General features: G+C 45.0%; 1 protein-coding gene across 1 annotated transcript; it reads right to left on the bottom strand.

Annotated features, from left to right (window-relative positions):
- Positions 1-3,141: 3,141 nt before the first annotated feature.
- Positions 3,142-4,475, bottom strand: LOC133922330 (uncharacterized). The gene has a single exon (XM_062367617.1). It carries the CDS (start codon positions 4,423-4,425, stop codon positions 3,508-3,510), a length of 918 nt encoding a protein of 305 aa, XP_062223601.1. The 5' UTR covers positions 4,426-4,475; the 3' UTR covers positions 3,142-3,507.
- Positions 4,476-18,320: the final 13,845 nt, after the last annotated feature.

The raw sequence follows: 18,320 nt of genomic DNA, 5'->3' as shown, positions 1-18,320 counted from the left end.
GAACAAGCATCTATTTTCAAAATTTAGAGCAATCTAGCAAGTAAAACAAAGTAAAAAAAAATAGATGAACTAACTAACCTATATAATATAAACCTAAAATCAATTATCTTAAATTAGCTAAGTCAATTGGAGCTCTAGCTCCTTCAAAATTCATCATTATGGAACAAGCACCGATTTTTAAAATCTAAAGCAATCTAGCAAATAAATCTAAATATAAATGAAATGTAGATGAACTTACTAACCTTGGAGAACCTAGGTCACATGAATTCTACCAAATTTTAAAGCCTCACAATGCAAGCTCGCCACAAAGAGCCACCACACCGAGCAGAGCAGAGCTCCGCTATTCTGCTCAGGCTTAGGGGCCAAAAAAATAACTATATACTATGACACATCACTGCCGGTTTGAGGAACCAAACGGCAGTGATACTTCTTTATCACTCACTACTACAGAAAGGCTGATCATTTCTAGTTCTAAAATCCCATCAATGTCGGTTTTGGAACCGGCAGTCTTTACTCGACAGTGATAATCATAACTATCAGTGTCAGGTCTAGAACCAGCAGTGATAGTTGTTCTCGAGAGCAAAAAAAAAAAAAGAAATGAGCCTGAGCTATGGCACGGTAGTGGCGGCGGAGCGTACCAGCGGTGGCAGCAGCCGAGCCGACTCGATTTGCTCTGCCCTGCACAAGAAAACGCGGCAACAAGAAGGCCATCAGCACTGCCACCCGCACTGATGGAGTGCCTCTGAGCTCCCTCCCGGTCGCCATCTCTTCACTCAAGATCATGCCACCACCGTCGCCACTCATCCGCCACCGCTCATTGCGCCTGATGGAGTGCCTCAGAGCTCCCTCCCCAATTGTCATACTTTCAATCAGGATCCTGCCACCGCCACAGCCCACGCTCCTGCGGATCTCGTCACGGACCGTTCTCCTACAGATCCCTGCTGACGAAGGCACATGGAAGCTGACGGAGCGACGACGGCAGCCCTGGCTATGGGGGATGAAGTGTCCCGATGCGATGAGGTGGGCTTGCTTCCATGGGGTCCTCGTCAAGGCACCACCGTGGATGGTAGCCGGGGAGGGAGCCCAGGGAGGAAGGGATGATGGCCGGGGATCGGAGGGAACTCGGGCAGAAAGGGAAGGGCGATCAGGGCCGAGAGCTCGGGGAGGGAGGGACGACGGCCGAGGAGGGAGCTCGAGAAGGGAGGGAGCTCTGCACCTGATGGAGTGAGAGGCAGCGAGAGTAGAAGAGATAAGGAAGAGAGAGCCTTGTGGTGAGGAAAGAGATAAGGGAGAGATAAGCTGGAGCCGGACGTGAGGACTGATGACGTGAGCCAAAATTGCATTGGAGGCAAATTTCGGGTCTGAAGACATCACTGTCGGTTGGTGGCTTAAACCGGTACTGAAACAGACTATCAGTGTCGGTTCGTGGCTGAAGTATCAGTGTCGGTTCCAGCCACAAACCGGCACTAATAGTCCCTTTCAGTGCCAGTTGTTAGTGGCTCAATCATTATTCGTGCACGGGAGATTAAAATCGGCACTGATACATCTGTAGTTTCGGTTCTTGAGCAACCGACATTGATGAGCCGTTATTTTTTACTGGTTCTATGGTAGTGACTGTCGGTCCATGATACCAACCGGTAGTGATTTATCACTGCTGGTTCTTGAAACCAATCAGTAGTGATAACATAAGTATCATTACCGGTCCATTACACTAATCGGCAGTGTTGTATCACTGCCGGTTTATAATAAAAACCGTCAATGATAATACGTATCACTGTTGGTTCTCAACGGCTCATTGATTGATCGGTCAATGGACCTTGTTACACGACAGTGATACCTTATCATTGCTGGTTATTTTTGAACCGGCGGTAAAGAGAGGTCGCGGATGACCATTTCTGTAGTACTTATGATGTAGGTTTTGGATAATTTATTTATCACTGTTTGATACGCTCAGGAAGATCAATTTGCAACATCTGGAGTTTCGATTGTTCTCTCGAATTCGATTGCGCAAGCTGTGACGTTACTGGAACACGCTTGCAGGCCTTCACTGGTTATGAGGTCCAAATCACAGTTGTCGAGATTAAGCATTCGATCAGGCATAACGATGGGGAAAAATAAGGATTTAATCCCTGAAGCTCCGTTAGTTGCACCAAGAAGTGTCGTGGATCAACGGAAGAGAAAAATAAACAATCGGTCCGTGACATGTTTGTCTTTGACCCTATCATCTAAGACACACCCCGATCGCGTACGCGCGCCGAAGGTACCTCTCAAGCACCGTAAAACTTCTAAAGAAACGAAAATATTTGACCAGGTACAAGTGAGAGCATAATTAAGCTGCTGCATAACAAAAGCACTTGTGGACACGATCGATCGGGGAGGAGATCAGGAGGAGAACGTTTTAGTTTCTGCAAATTGAATATATGGCACACTAGGACACGCTCTGGTATATAGCATTCGTGCATGATTCATGCCATACCCTACTTACAGCTGTCGTCTCAATGTTGAAAGATAATAATGCATGTACTATAGAAAAGGATGTTCTGAAGCTTACAGTACTCCGATCCGGTGAAAGTTAACGGAAATCTGATTGATGATCAATGGTTATGCTCACATCAACATATGAGTACTGTACACCATTAGCTCTGAAACCGACAACAGCGGTCCGTATCGGTAAACTAACATTTTGCCATCGATTCTCTGCTACTGGAGCTACACAACTCCTGAATTTTCTTTCATCTGGCCCGATATGATCGACCACCAGCAGGGATGTCTTCCTGTTCCCCAAACGTCGTCCAAGCAATATTATTCCAGAATCAACGGGATCCAGTCCAGTGAATTTGCCAACAACGACAGAATGAATCTATGCAACAGAGAGAAGCTTAAATAATCACAGCAAAATCAATATGAATGGATTACTGGTTGATGCATCATGAATATGCGGTTGTGTAACAAGCTACCTAAGCTCATGAACCGTCCAAAGGCAAGGGAAACAAGCAGTGGATCGATCGACACAGGACATGGACAGCTGCAAGAACGAGCTGAGAGCTACTCACGATTCGCCAACAAGAACAGCAAGTCACAATGCAAACAGGAAAGCAAAAGCACAAGCCTAAATATTATCCACAAGAACACAGCATCACAAAGCACACAAATTACACTGTAGTAGTAATTAACAGTAACCTGCATAACATGACATGAACACACTCAGCTGGAACTGGAAGCACACATGTAGTGTATACCTGGCTCGCTAGGTACCTGCTACATTCTCGTCGTCAGGAAACTGATCGATCCTTGGACTTGCATACTAGACAAGGATGCACTAGCTAGGCAGGCACACAAGTACGTCTGTACGTACACAACACACACCGTAGATAAAGCAGAGGTAGTATGATACGAAGGAAACCGTAGAAATACGCAGAGAAATGCTGCACACTGCGGGTATGCAGTGAACACACTGGACATGCAGGGTGCAGAAAACCGAGCATATATGAGACCAGCAGACCAGCTCTAGAACCGGTTCATGAGGCCCTTGATCCACGCCATCACGCCGCCCTCCTCACCGTCCTCCTCGTGGTGGCCGTGGTGGTGGAAGCGGCGGCCGTGACGAGACCTCCTCCTCATGACCGCCTTCCTGAACCGTCTGACCAGCTCCTCCACTTCCTCGTCCTCGTCGTCGCTGTCATCGTGTTCAGAGTGATGGAACCTCTTCCTCGTCTCTTTCTCCTCACCCTTCTCGTCGTGGTGGTGGTGGAACAGCATCCTCATCGTCTTCTTCTCATCCTTCTCCTCATCCTCCTCGTGGTCGTGGTGGTGGAACCTCTTCATGCCCTCTGCGCCTTCCTCCTCATGCTTGTGGTCCTCGTCGTCGTCGTAGCGGTGGTGGAGGCCGTGGTGGTGGCGCAGGGCGTGGCGGAACATCCACCACAGCATCTCCTTCTTCCACGGCTCCGCCACCGCTTCCTCGTCCACGTAGCTGCCACGGAACGGCTTCCAGCTGGTCAGCTCCCCCTCGCCGTCGCTGTCCTGGAGCGAGTGATCCGGGTCCGGCTCCGCCACGGGCTTCACCTCCTCCGTCTCCGCCTCCGTGGGCTCCCTGTCGTGGACGAGCTTGCTGGGAAAGCCGTGGCCGTGGAAACGGTGGGCATCCCGGAAGATACCATGGTGGCGCGCCCACCAGAGGTGGCGGTGGAAGAGGCCGCGGCGGCAGGGGTGGTGCCGGTGGGAGGGCAGGCCGAGGATCTTGATGGCGTCCGCCTCGGCGGGGAAGGAGTTGGGTGGACCCGTCTCGTCGCCGACCTTGAGTACGGGGGTGGACTCGGCGGCAGAGGCGTCGGTGGCGGGGTCGGCTTCGAGGGCGCGGCAGTGGGCGACGGCGACGAGGGAGAGGAGGAGAAGGAAAGCGGCGGTGGCTGACGGGCGGGCCATGGTGGCGTGCTCGACTGCACGGGTAAGCGGTGACGGAGGACCGAGGTGAGAATGGTATTTGAAGGCGAGGGGTAGGACCCACAAGCGCATCGGTGGGGCCCGGTTGATAGGGGACTGCTGGTGAAGTGGCGAACTGGAAGTCAAACGGGTTATTGGAGGCTAAAATTTGCTAATGGGTTCCGCCAAAAAAAAGGTAATGGTCGCTTAATTTGTGATTGTCTGCTCCATCTGGTTCGCTGGAGCCGAAATTCTAACGTTTTGATGTGAGAAAAATTTCTAACCTTGGGCGAGGGAAAAGTAATGTTGTAGCTTAATTTCGCGTGTAGCAGGTGCTCAGTCTCCGTCAAAAACAAGAATTGGGAATACTTTGTTCCCTAGAAAATACGACGTGCGCTGGATACCATTACCAAGAAAATACAACAAGTACAAGTCGATTAATAAAAGCGACCCAAACAGCTAGAGTTTTTTAGACGGAGACGTCAACATATTCCCCGGAAAATAAAAGAATAAATAAATACATATTTCCAATTCCCAAGTGATACTATGTACTCCCTCGCGTCACAAATAATTATTATTTTAAATTATGTATAGTAAATTAATTTAAATTTTAGCTACAAATTATTTTTTATATATTTAAAAATAATATGGATACATTTGTCAAAAAGTCATAATAATATATTTTTGCTATATTTTATTAAAATATTAAAAAATTATATTAAAATTATATTTTAGAGATCGTGTTAATATCTAAAATAACAATTGTTTTTTTACATGAGGTAGTATATTACTACATGAGTGACTATGTTTTCTTGCTTTTCTACAGAAAATAAGGCCTTAATTCAACTGTCTCCGTCTTTAAGGAAGGTACGTGGGTTCTAAGATTCGAACCCTGACCCTTACTAACTTGCTTCGAGACGAAGCTATCCTAAATTCCCATTTACATACTTGGTCAGCTGATTTGGCGTGACTAAGTGATTAATTTCTCCTTTTTGCTATACATGCGTAATTCTGACTGGGAGCCAGAGTGCAGTTTCAACTCAGACGGACACTGCGCTACAACTAGGTACGTATTCCGGTGGATGCACGCACTCTCCTCGAGTTCGTCTTTCTTCTGTTTTGAGATATTATCATCATATGAGTCTAATCTAGCTAGATAGTCTAGAGTTGATGTCATCTCTATAGTAGTATTTTAGTCTGATTTGACTAGGTAGTTTATCCGCTGTGTCTTATGATTTTTACTTCGTTTTTTCTCAATTAACTAAGCAAATTAACATGTTGATTTTTCTTCTTATTTAATATAATAGACCATTCTTCTACTGATTCGTTTAAAAAAGCATTCAGGATTTTAAGCAACGTCATTTTCACACGACCAGCATCAATGTAATAGATATCAACGTTTAATTTTAAGCCAGTGTTTGAACCAACCTCTACCGAAACCGGTTAAATTTTCATATATGTCCGGCAGTTGAATTGCGTATGCAGTGACGTCAATAGCGATATTTCTCTAACGAATGGGATTACATACAATAATCGAATGTGAAGATCGATGTCATTGTTGGCAAAAAGATTTGGCTAGCCAAACGTGCATGCGGCGCATCTCTCTCGTGTGTACCCATGCGACCTTAATTTGCTTCCATCAAGGCTATTAGCCTAGTAATTAACAAGCTATATACATGGTTCAAAAATTCGACGGTTACCGAGCAAAAATCGTGATAACCGGCCATCTCGGTTCGGCTCAATTTCAAAAACCGAACGGTAACTGAATTTGAATTCAAAAAATTCGAAAAAATAAAAACATTCAAAAACATTCAAAAAAAATCTTAAAAAACTAGATACAATTCTAAGACCTTCTGTGAAAATGTTTTTCAAAAATAATATCGTTTGCATCATATTCTATAGGGAGGAAGTTTGATAAAAATGAAAAAAGTTGAAGCGTGCGGCTCAGTTATTAACTCATGTTAAGGAAAAGTTTAACATGAAAACACATATTTTTCTTGTGTAGAACGTATCTTAAGAAGATCTTTAAAATTGATTTCACTTTATTTAGAGTTTTATTAATTTCTCTATGATTTTTACAAAGTTCACAAGCATAAAATGAATATGTTAAGAAACAGCACTGTAATTAACTTTTTTATGTCTAATATTATTTTTTCTACGTAAATCATAGTATAAATAAACTAATAAAAGTGGTTTCACTAATTTTTGAGGTGTGATGAGCCAGTTATGAATTAATCTAGTCGCAACACATTTACCCAATACTACATGTTACAATAACTAATTCATAAGTTCATGTATTTTTAAAAGATATAGGATCATGTAAGAAGACTAACAAAATTAGTTTCATGATTTTTGGATTAGCAAAGAGTAAACTATGCATTTAACTTGGTTTAACAAATACATTTTCTCACAGAAAATTTTGAACTTTTTTATGAGTATAAATACTTTTATCATGTAGATCATGTTAAAGGAAACCAACAAAAATTGTTTCACTTAATTTGAGGCTTAGATGAATTAGTTATTGATTTTACAAGATTGAGATAATTTTTGGGTTTTTTTTAACTTCACTGAAAATTGAGAAAACTGCTCGATAAATCGAGAAAACCGAGCGGTTACCGACAAAACCGAGCGGTTACCGACAATGTGAAAAATTCGAGAAAACCACTCGATAAATCGCAAAAACCGCTCGGTAACCGGTCCAATTCAACCGGTTACCGAGCGGGTAAAATCGTGATTTTTCCCCAAATTTCAAATTTATTCAAATGAATTTTATCCAATTTTTTTGAAAATTCGACCTGTAACAGCGGTAATCACGAATTTTCGGTTACCGCCGGAGCTCGGTAATCTCCAGTCGGTAACGAAAACACTGGCTATATATCGATCATGTATAAGCTCCAGCCTTTAGACCTAAACCTAAATCTGTGTCTCAAAACAAAAGGTAACCTAAATCTGGCTATTTACCACCTGGCACTTGCCCGATAAAAGCTTCTTAAGCTACTCTCAGGGGCGATCCACCGACCACCGTGGGGTAGAGGCAGCTCAATCCCCTTATCCCTCGAGCGCACTTAGAAGCCCCTTTTAAATTTTTAGTAATAAAAGACGAAGAAATAGAGCGAGAGTTCACCTACTTAGTAACTCTGAATTCATCATTGGTTACTCTGTTAGTTAGGTCATGGCCAATGGCTTTCCTTCGGCGATAAAAATCTCATCGTGAAGGAGTTTTCGTTCCCTTCAACGTTTCAATAGTTTTTTTTTTACGGTTTCCGTCACGAAGAGATTTCTAAGATCATTCTATTCAGGACGGGGTTCTATCTTCTTTGCCTTCGTGATTTTCCTCGAAAGGAAGCTGTTTGAGATAAGAGAAAATAAAGGGAATGAGAACGGGAAAAGGAATCAGGAAGAGAACGAAATGATCTTAGGCCTCGTTTAGTACCAAAGATAATTGGCCCATTCGCTATGTAACCATAAACTTTTTTAGATCTCATGTGTTCTGAATTCTCCATAAACCCGGCCCCTTACCATCGAGTGGAAATACTTATTTTTAATGTGCAATATATGCTAGTGAAATGTTTCGGCTTTAGCTTCTAATGTTTTGTGGATTCATAAATAGATTATCTGAAAAAAAAAATTGATTCCGTTGCCTTGAAAAGAATCTTTCGAAATTCTGTAACTTCATTGAGTAACATTAATATATTGCAGGTGTAAGACTAAACTAAAAGTTCATGTGAGGATAAATGAACACCTCACTATCCTGCAAGTGGGTTTTTTACAATTTTCCCTTATATGTATTGCTTCTACATACACAACCACTCCTTTCTTTTTTATTTATTCACACCTCCTAAATTTCAGATGCATGAAAACACTGAAGCATCTCAGGCAACCGTGTGAACGCGCATGGTGTTCTTCTCGGTGGGATTTTTCCATCTCCGGGATTAGATGGAGGTCGACGAGCGGTAGGCCGGCTCGACGATGGTGGCGAGCACGGGGTTGGGGTGGGGCAGCGAGGTAACAGGGTGCCATCGGCCGTGGGTGATGGAGGATGACTGGATAGGTCGTGCCAGGGTGGGGGTGAGAGGAGACGGCCTGATGAAGTCAGGTTAGTAGGGTGGTGGGAGCGCCGTTGGAGATGGGTGGAGGGCGGAAGATATGGGCAAGCATGCGAGACGGGCATGAGACACGAGATATAGATATGGGTGGAGGGTGGCGCCGACACAGGCTCACTGTCATGTCCTGAAATCGTAATCACGTAATTAAGTCTAGTTATGCGCCATTAGGGTCATAATTAGTTTTGAGGGAATTTACTTTGGAACACTAGTGCAATTCGTTTAAAGTCAATCGGATGAGAAAAGGTAATTTGGGAGAGCAAATAATAGAAATCGCATTGAAAATACCTTATTTCTCTAACATGTGGGCCCCACCAGAGTGGGCCAACCACCCCTCTCTCTTCCTCATGGGCAGCAGCTGCCCCACCCACCCCCTCCCTCTTTCACTCCCGTGCTCCCAACCGGCCCAAGGTGCCGAGAGCTCCCTCTCTCCCTCCCTCTCTCAAGCACTCTCTCCCTCTCCCCAAATCCGACCTGAAGAGAAGGATTTGAGGTATGCATGTGGTACACACGCGATCATAAGCTCATAAGCTACACATCCATCCAATTCATTTTCGTTTTTCCGGAAGATTCGAGCCGGTCTTGACTCATTTTGGTGTTTTTGGTTGAAGAACGAGGAGCAACGGTGTTCTTCCTCTTTCTGTTCATTTCTTCCATCTCCCAATGGTCACCAACCTTCACAAGCACCGTGGGTAAGTCCCTTAGGCTTCCCATGGCAAGAATGCATGAATTGGTTGGTCGATTTTGAGTTTGGAGCTAAAGTTGTGAGTTCTTGAATTCTTGAGCTTTGGAGCTAAAATAAGGATTTAGGTGAGATTTGAGTTAAGAATCGTATTGTTAGGTTGGTGAGTGAGTTCTAGACTCTATGAACTATCCCAAACATGTTTCCCTTTGGCTTGGAGAGGCTTGCAAATCAAATCGGCCGAGCTTTTTCCCTCGAAGAAACCTCTCTGGACAACCCGGATACTCCAGATCAACCCGGATAGTCCGGGTAGCCCAGTGAAAACCTCATTAAATTGTATTCCAAATTCATGCGGAGTTAGTGTGTAATTTAAGTCTAGAACCCTTTGTATATTGCATATACATGTTTTTGTAGCATAGATTTAACATGCGAGTGGAATCGATCAAGAAAAAACACTTTAGAACTCAACTCGGCTAGAACCCGGAGAGTCCGGGTTAAACCCGAAGGGTCCGGGTAAATTCATTTTGGAGTTAGCAGAGAGCCCCACTCGGAGCCTCACCCAGAATGTCCGGTCCGACCCGGAGTATCTGGACTCGCCTGAAGGTTCCGGGTTAATCAGAAAATGGCTAACTGTGACCCCAGTCCGGAGGATAGCCTGGAGGTTTCGGAACCCGGAGTCTTTGAGTTCAACCCGGAGTCTCTGGCCTCCTATTACTTTTCCGGCGCTGTTTAGATCGTAAGTTTCGTTATTCCTCCATATGTTTTAAACCTTTAGCTTGTTGTTATGCATGTTGTAGCATACATTGTGCATTTCATTCATGCTCATCATTGTACATGTTCTTCTTTAGTGAACGAAGAACCAGAGCATGTCGTGACCGTGGTTGGAGGCGATGCCGATCTACCAAAATTCTACGAGTGTTGGGCAGATAGCATTAGGCGGTCACCTGAGTAGCAAGGCAAGCATCTAAGCATACTTCTCCTAATAATTTGATTCTTATATGATATAAATTGATAAATATGATTTATGTATGTAATGCATAAGTTTGAGTTGTTGTTGGGTTTTGTATGGGTAGAACCTATATTGATGCATTACTTTCCCCGTCTTGAGTATTTGAATTCCATATCCTTGTAGTCAAGCTTTAACTTGATGATATCTAATTCAAAGGTTAATCGAATTGCTTAGCCATGCTTAGGTTCTTTGTTAGAAGTCGAGCGGTGAAATATTTCATTGTTCGCAAGCACAGGCCTAATTACTTACACTATGATCACAATGATGGGTTGATGGTGTTGGATGGATGAGTGGTAAGAATGAGTCAAGATATGGGCGGTTTTAGGGGTGTTTCTCCTGTCCGGACGTGGAGTTCCCCTCGGTAGGTCAGGAGAGGAACCCAGACACCGTAGATCGCTTGCATCATTTAAGCACCAATCGGTGTTGCAGTTGGCTTTAGCACTTTCTGTGCTTACTACATGTCGCATATGGGAACGATAAGTTGATTACCCTTGTAGCTGTGGCTTTTTGGCGTGTTGGTCGATGGTGTCGGGCATGAGGTCGGTTGGGGTATCCAGTTTGCTCCGGGAGTAGTTCTGGATGACCTCTGCACCTATCGGAACATGATCAAATGGTCAAGACTTATTAGAAAATGTTGACATGAGTACCTGTCACATCCCAAAATCCGTAATTGCATAATTAAGCATAAATATGCTTCTTAAGCATTATGTTTAATTTTGCATGATTTTGCTGTATAACTATAAAGCAATTCATTTAAAATCATTTGGATAAGAGAAAGAAAATTTGGAGAGAAAAGAATAGAAATCGCATTGGAAATACCTCCTTTCTCTAACATGTGGGCCCCACAAGTGGGCAAACCACCCCAACAACTCAAATGGGCAGCCCCACCTGTCCTCTCTCTCTCCTCCCTCACTCCCCATGCCCCCACCCGTGCATCACACAGCAGCTGCAACTGCTGCCCCCTCTCACTCCGCTCTCAAGCTCTCTCACTCTGCCTTGGATTTCTCTCTCTAGGAGTAAGATCAAGGTATGCATGTGGTACCATTGCCTTCTTTAGCTCATGAGCTGCCAATCTATCAATCCATTTTCGTTTTCGTGGAGAAATCGAGTAGCTCTTAAAGTTCTTGAGCTTTTTGGAGTAAAAATGGAGTTTTGGACAAATATGAGCTCTAGAGTCGTGTTGCTAGTTGATGAGTGAGTTCCAGGACCCTTGGACTATCCCTAACATATTCCCTTTAGACTTGGAAAAGATCGCAACTCGAGTTGACCAAAAATCCACTCAAGAGCAGCTTTTCTGGGTTAACTCGGATACTCCGGCCTCACCCGGATACTCCGGGTTCAGCAGAAATCGTCCGTCGAATTGTGTTCAAAATTGGCTAGGGTTTAGAGTGCAAGATGGGTTTAGAATCCTTTGGATAGGGCAGATACACATTTGTGTAGCACAGATTTGTAAAGTGAGTCGAATCGATCGAGGGAAAAGTTGTGAAAGAACCTAAGTCTACCTCACCCAGATAATCCGGGTAAGCCCGGAGATTCCGGGTAATTGCGTTAGCGATTAGCTGAGAGCCTCTCCCGAAGCCTCACCCAGAGTGTCCAGCACAGCCCGGATAGTTCGGACCAGCCCGGAGGTTTCGGGTTAAGTTAGAATAATGGCTAACCAAGCACCTTCATCGGAGGATGGCCTGGAGGCTCTGGAACCTAGATATTTCGGATTCACCTGGATACTCCAGGTCAGACAAGTAAAAAGGTAGTAACCGAGCGCCTCTTCCGGAGGTTCACCCGGAGGGTCCGGACCCGGATACTCCGAACCAACCCGGATACTCCGGATGGCTGTTATTTTCTAGATTTCGTTTAGATCGTTTAGTATGGCATTGATTCGTATTGTCTTGTACTTCTAGCATGTTGTTAAGCATTGTGGCATACCTTGTTACATTCATTCATGCTCATTATTGCATGCGCTCTTCTTTAGTGAACAAGGAGCCAGAGCGGGAGACGACCGTGGTCGGAAACGACTCCAATCTTCCAAATTTCCGCGAGGGTTGTGTGGGTAATTATAGGCAGCCACCTGAGCAGTAAGGCAAGCAACTAAGCATATTGCACCTTTGTTCAATGGATTGAAGTCTAAAATTGATAAACTATGCTTATGTATGTTTGCATGTGTCATGTCGAAATCGGGTACAAGTGGGTAAATCCTATGTTGAATGCATTACTTCCACCTTGAATTGTTGTCCATCCTTTCCTTGTCGCCTTGAGTATGTTGTTTGTGTCTAGCTTACAAGTTAAATCAAAATGCTTAGCAATGCATAGGTCATTTGTTAGAAGTCGAGCGGTGAATTGTTTCATCATTCGCGAGCATATGTGTTATTTACTTTCGTAATAATCACAATATTGGATATGAGATGATGATGGTTGTATGAGTGGTGAGTATGAGACGAGATGTGGGCGGTGCTAAGAGGTGTTTATCCTGCCCGGATGTGGAGTTCCGCTAGGTAGGTCGGAAGAGGAAACCGGACACCGTAGGCCGCTTGCTTCGTTTAAGCACCGATCATTGGTGTAGTCGGCTTTAGCACTTACTGTACTCACCACATGCCGATCTAATGGTAAGGCGAGCCGAATACCATTGTAGCTGTGGTCATTTGGGGCCTGAACATCGACAGTATGAACAGGCGGGCTTGTAGTGGTACTACTTTGCTCCGGGAGTAGTTCTAGTACCGACGCACTAAGCGATGCATGTTTCAAATAATCGGGGCTTATTGTGAAAGGTTGACATGAGTACCCCCTTGTATGGATATGTGTGGTCATGCAAGCCGTATGGTCCTCAAGTCTTGTAGGTCTAGGAGTATCCCATGCAGGGTGTAAAAACATTTTGAAATGCCACGCTCTCGGTCATGAGCATGCTTCTGTCCATTTGCATCGGTCATAGAGTTTTCGCTTGTGGTTAATGGTTGTATATGTGGGAGATGGTTGAGTTGGTCTTTGTTGCTCGTATGTTCTTATAGTTCTAGTGATTTATGTTCAGTCGGTTATGGCAGGGTAGAGAATTATGTTTTGTTGGTTAAGTTAGTTGCTCACACATATATGTCTAGATTGCTTACCGCTTATGTTTAACTTAACCATGTGGCTTTTTCTTGATAATGGCTCAATGCATAATCCTTGTAGTTGAGCTATGTATGTGCTCTATATGGTTTAAGTCTTGCGAGTACCTTTGTACTCATGCCTGCATTTTCAGGTGCTGCTGGTGAGGAAGAGCCGGTGTTTGGCTACTTCGTGCCTACCGATCAGGGTGCCGGGCAAGAGTAGTGCATCCTACTCTCGGAGGTCGTGCTTTTGGTGTGAAGCCTAAGGGCATGTGGCTCCACTCTCTTTTGTTGTATAGGTTTATATTTCTGCAGCGTAGATGTTGTTACCTTTTGATGTAAATTGTTGAAAATGGTTGCATGTTATAGACTTTTAATATAAATGTTAATTACTTGCTCTTTCTTAAGCTATGTTGTGATGCTAAATGTTGGAAGGCATGTGTTCCAATCTTGGGTACAAAACATGTGCCGGAACTACCGGGATGATATTCTGGTTAATCATCGAGGTTGTGATGAATAATGATCCTCCTGCTGATTAATTAGAATATTATTTGGACGGTTCCCCAAAGCGTGGTATCAAAGCTTGGTTTAATTAAGTAGCCTAAACATAATTAGAACGTTGTTTAGTAAGTGGTTAACTTCACTAAGCAACTCACTAAAATTTCTTTTGTGCATGTTCTTGCCAATATGTATGAACCTGCTATATTATGCCTTAAGTATAACGTATGTAGTTGTGATGCTTAAGGGGGTGAGATGCATTTAAGAAAGATACGTGTAGTTCAGAAGCGAGCATGCTTTCATGTTTCATTGCTCATTTTGCGTCATGCCTTTGGACATGCATTTTCATCAGTATATAGAATATGGATCCAAGTAAGCGAGGTCTGACATAACAAAGTAGCGTTAGTTGGAGTTGGGTCTTTCACCTGTGTCGGAGTTTAACCTTTCGCCTCTCTTTCTTTACATCGTCACAACAGGATGAGAACCCATGACAGTTTGGGTGATCTTCTTGAAGGTTCTAATGAGAATAACCCGCCTCCACCGCCAAGCATGGCGGAGGTGCTTATGCAAATCCAGCAAAACCGTCAAGCTCAGACGGCGCTTCTCGAAGCTCTCGTGCGTAACACGGCCCCTCAAGGAGGAGGTGGGGTCGGGCGCCGAGACGACTTCTCGTATTTCCTTAGGACTCAGCCGCCTACCTTCACGCGCGCTGAGGACCCGCTTGACGCCGATCATTGGCTTCACACCATCGAGCAAAAACTCCCTCTCCTCTGGTGCGAGGACCACGAGAAGGCGCTCTTCACCGCCCATCAGCTTCAAGGCCCGGCGAGCGCGTGGTGGTCCAATTACTTGGCCATGCACCCCACCAATTATCGGGTGTCTTGGGCAGAGTTCCGCCAGGTATTCTGGGATTTTCATATTCCTAAGGGTCTTATGGAGATCAAAAGAAGGGAATTCATGGACCTCAAGCAATGAGGTAAATCAGTGATGGAGTATGTGCAAGTGTTCAACAACCTTGCACAGTATGCTTAGGATAAGGTCAACACCAACGAGAGGAATCAATATCGCTTTGTCAATGGCCTCAACTTGAAGATGCAAGATCGGTTATCTGCACATGAGTTCACCGACTTGGACAAGTTGGTGAGCACATCTCTTGTGGTGGAGTTCAAGCTCAAGAATCACCAGGAGGAGAAGAAGCACAAGAGGAGTCTGTCGCCTTCCATGGGTGGGAGCTCTCAACGCGCTCGCACTGAGAGTCAGCCTCCAGCATCTCACGTGTTGGCATCGATTGCACCACGGCTGATGTGGATGGTGCGGCGCCCGTCTTTCTCCACTCTACAAGGGAAGCCTACAAGACCCGTTGGCTCTCAAGTGAGTGTGGCAGGTGGCCCCGGCGGCCCGTGCTAAAACTGCGGCCGTGTCGATCACTATGCTCAAGATTTCCCATATCTGAAGCAGGGAGCCATGGTGACCGCTCCAAGGGCACCTCCTGCTCAATCTGCACCGCAGTCTTCTCATGCCACCCACGTCCCCAAGCGTGGCTGAGCGCACCACACCACCGCTGAAGAAGTTCACGAGGGTGGTAACGTACTGATGAGTACGTTGAATATGAGTTTTAATTCTGTCATCATTCCCGCAGTTGTTCTTTTTGATTCCAGGGCTTCTCACTGTTTCATAGCGACAAGTTATACACAGTATCACGGGCTGAATGTTAGCGCCACTCCTACGCCTTATCTCATAGATGCACCTAGAGATGAGGTTCTTATTAATCAGTGTGTTCCCAGAGCATCGTTGGCTTTCAATGAGATACCCTTCGGTGCAAATCTGTTGGTAATGAACTCCAAAGGGATAGACGTCATCCTGGGGATGAATTGGCTTACCAAGAACAAGGTTGTCATAGATTGTGCTTGATGGATCATCACTATTAATGGCCTATCCAGCACTTGAGTCCATTTGAAGCTTAAGGGTGTCAACCCTTGTCTTTATGCTCTGAAGGTTGTCCCCACCCATGGATATGTTAAGCATTCCTGTGGTGTGTGAATTATCGGATGTCTTTCCAGATGAGTTGCCAGGGATGCCTGGAACGGCCCCAGTATCAAAAAGGTCTTATAGGATGCTGCCAAATGAATTGGTGGAACTGAAGAAGCAGTTGAAGGAGTTGCTAGAGAAGGGATTCATTCATCCGAGCTCCTCACCTTGGGGATGCTCGGCACTCTTTGTGAAGAAGAAAGACGGATCTCTTCAGGTGTGTGTTGATTACCATCCGTTGAATAAGGTCACTGTCAAGAACAAGTATCCGCTCCCGAGGATCGACATTCTGTTTGATCAGTTGACCGGTGCCCGGGTTTTCTCGAAGATTGACTTGAGACTGGGCTATCATCAAATCAATGTCCGACTGGAGGATATTCCGAAGATGGCTTTCTCGACTCGTTATGGTCTTTATGAGTTTACCGTCATGTCCTTTGGCTTGACGAATGCCCCGGCGTTCTTCATGTACTTGATGAACACGGTATTCATGGAGGAACTTGATAAGTTTGTCATGATTTTCATTGACAACATTCTTATATACTCCAAGACTGAAGAAGAACATTCTAAGCACCTCCGTGTTATTCTTGGTCGACTCCAAGATCACTAACTCTATGCCAAGTTCAACAAATGTGAGTTTCGGTTCAAGGAGGTTGCTTTCCTAGGTCATGTCTTGTTAGAGAGTGGTGTTGCAGTTGACCTGAGCAAGGTGCAGGATGTGCTCAGTTGGGTTCAGCCTAAGAATGTCACTGACATCCGAAGTTTTCTCGGACTCGCAGGTTATTACTGCCGGTTCATTGAGAATTTCTCCAGAATTGCCAAGCCAATGACCGAGCTGTTGAAACAAGGCAATGTGTTTGAGTGGTCAAGTGAATGTGAGTCAGCTTTCCAGACCTTGAAAAAGTTGCTCACGACTGCTCCCGTTCTTGCTTAGCCTGATGTGGGTAAGAGCTTCAACGTCTATTGCGATGCTTCTCGCATGGGCCTCGGATATGTCCTTATACAAGAGGGTAGAGTTGTCGCTTATGCCTCCCGCCAGTTGAAGCGCCACGAGGAGATTTACCCAACACACGACTTAGAACTTGTCGTAGTTGTGCATGTTCTGAAGACCTGGCGCCATTACCTAATGGGCAACTTGTGCCGTATCTACACGGATCACAAAAGTCTCAAATATATCTTCACTCAGGCGGATTTGAATATGAGGCAGGGAAGGTGGCTCGAGTTGATCAAAGACTATGAACTAGAAGTTTATTGTCACCCCGGTAAGGCGAATGTGGACGCCAATGCCTTGAGTGAAGGGCTAATTGTTATTGTCTTAGAGTCGAGCCCGGGAATGCCACACTTTGTGATGATTTCCACCGGCTTGGACTTGAAATGGTTTCGGATGGTTTTCTTGCCAATCTAGAGATCAGATCCACTCTCCTGGATAATATCAAGGCAGCTCAGAAGGGTGATAAGGGCATGGCTAGAATCCGGGAGAAAATGAAGATCGGCAAGGCCGTGTGTTTTCTGAAGATGACCAGGGTATTTTGTGGTTCGGGAACCGTTTAGTGGTTCCAAAGGTTGAGGCACTAAGGAAGAAGATACTGGATGAGGCTCATGACTCGTTACTATCCATTCATCTAGGGAACCGAAAATGTATCAAGACCTCAAACCACGGTTTTGGTGGACTCGCATGAAGTGAGAAATCGCTCGATATGTTGCTGAGTGTGATGTCTGCCGAATGGTGAAGGCCGAGCATCTCAAGCCAAGTGGTACACTTCAACCTTTACCTATTCCCTCTTGGAAGTGGGAGAAGATCGTCATGGATTTCATTACTGGATTGCCGAAGACCTCGCATGGCTATGACTCGATTTGGGTCATTGTGGATCGGTTGACAAAGTCCGCTCACTTCTTGTCCGTCAAGACCACATTTTCGACCAAGCAATATGTAGAGCTATACCTCACTCAGATTGTTTACCTCCACGGGATTCCGAAGAAGATCATTTCTGATCGAGGCACTCAGTTCACTTCTCATTTCTGGAGGAGCCTTCATGAAGCTATGGAGACCGAGCTCTTCCATAGCACCGCGTATCATCCTCAAACGACGGTCATACTGAGAGAGTGAATCAGATTCTGGAGGACATGCTCCGGGCTTGTGTTCTGACTTATGGGAAGAGGTGGGACATTTGCTTTCCATTTGCTGAGTTCTCATATAATAATAGCTTCCAAACGAGCATTGGCATGTCTCCATTTAAAGCTCTATATGGTTGACGATACCGAATGCCATTGAATTGGTACGAATCCGTTGAAAAGGGCTTTTCTAGGCCTGGATTTGGTCAAAGAGGCCGAAGAGCATGTTCTAGGTATTCGAAAGTGTCTCCTCGCGGCACAATCATGGCAAAAGAGCTATGCAGATCGCCACCGCCGAGACCTCGAGTTCGCAATTGGAGATTATGTGTATCTCAAGGTTTCGCCTCTCAAGGACCTCAAGAGTTGCAGCCGGATCTTACATATTGTGAGCG

The sequence above is a fragment of the Phragmites australis genome, chromosome 6 (assembly GCF_958298935.1).
Source record: "Phragmites australis chromosome 6, lpPhrAust1.1, whole genome shotgun sequence".
Taxonomy (NCBI): domain Eukaryota; kingdom Viridiplantae; phylum Streptophyta; class Magnoliopsida; order Poales; family Poaceae; genus Phragmites; species Phragmites australis.
Note: the sequence above shows the minus strand (reverse complement) of the source record. Positions and strands in the feature narration are given on the sequence as shown.

What these genes read in the sequence shown, in the direction of transcription:
- LOC133922330 (XM_062367617.1), bottom strand. Translation starts at nt 4,425, where the DNA reads ATGGCCCGCCCGTCAGCCACCGCCGCTTTCCTTCTCCTCCTCTCCCTC.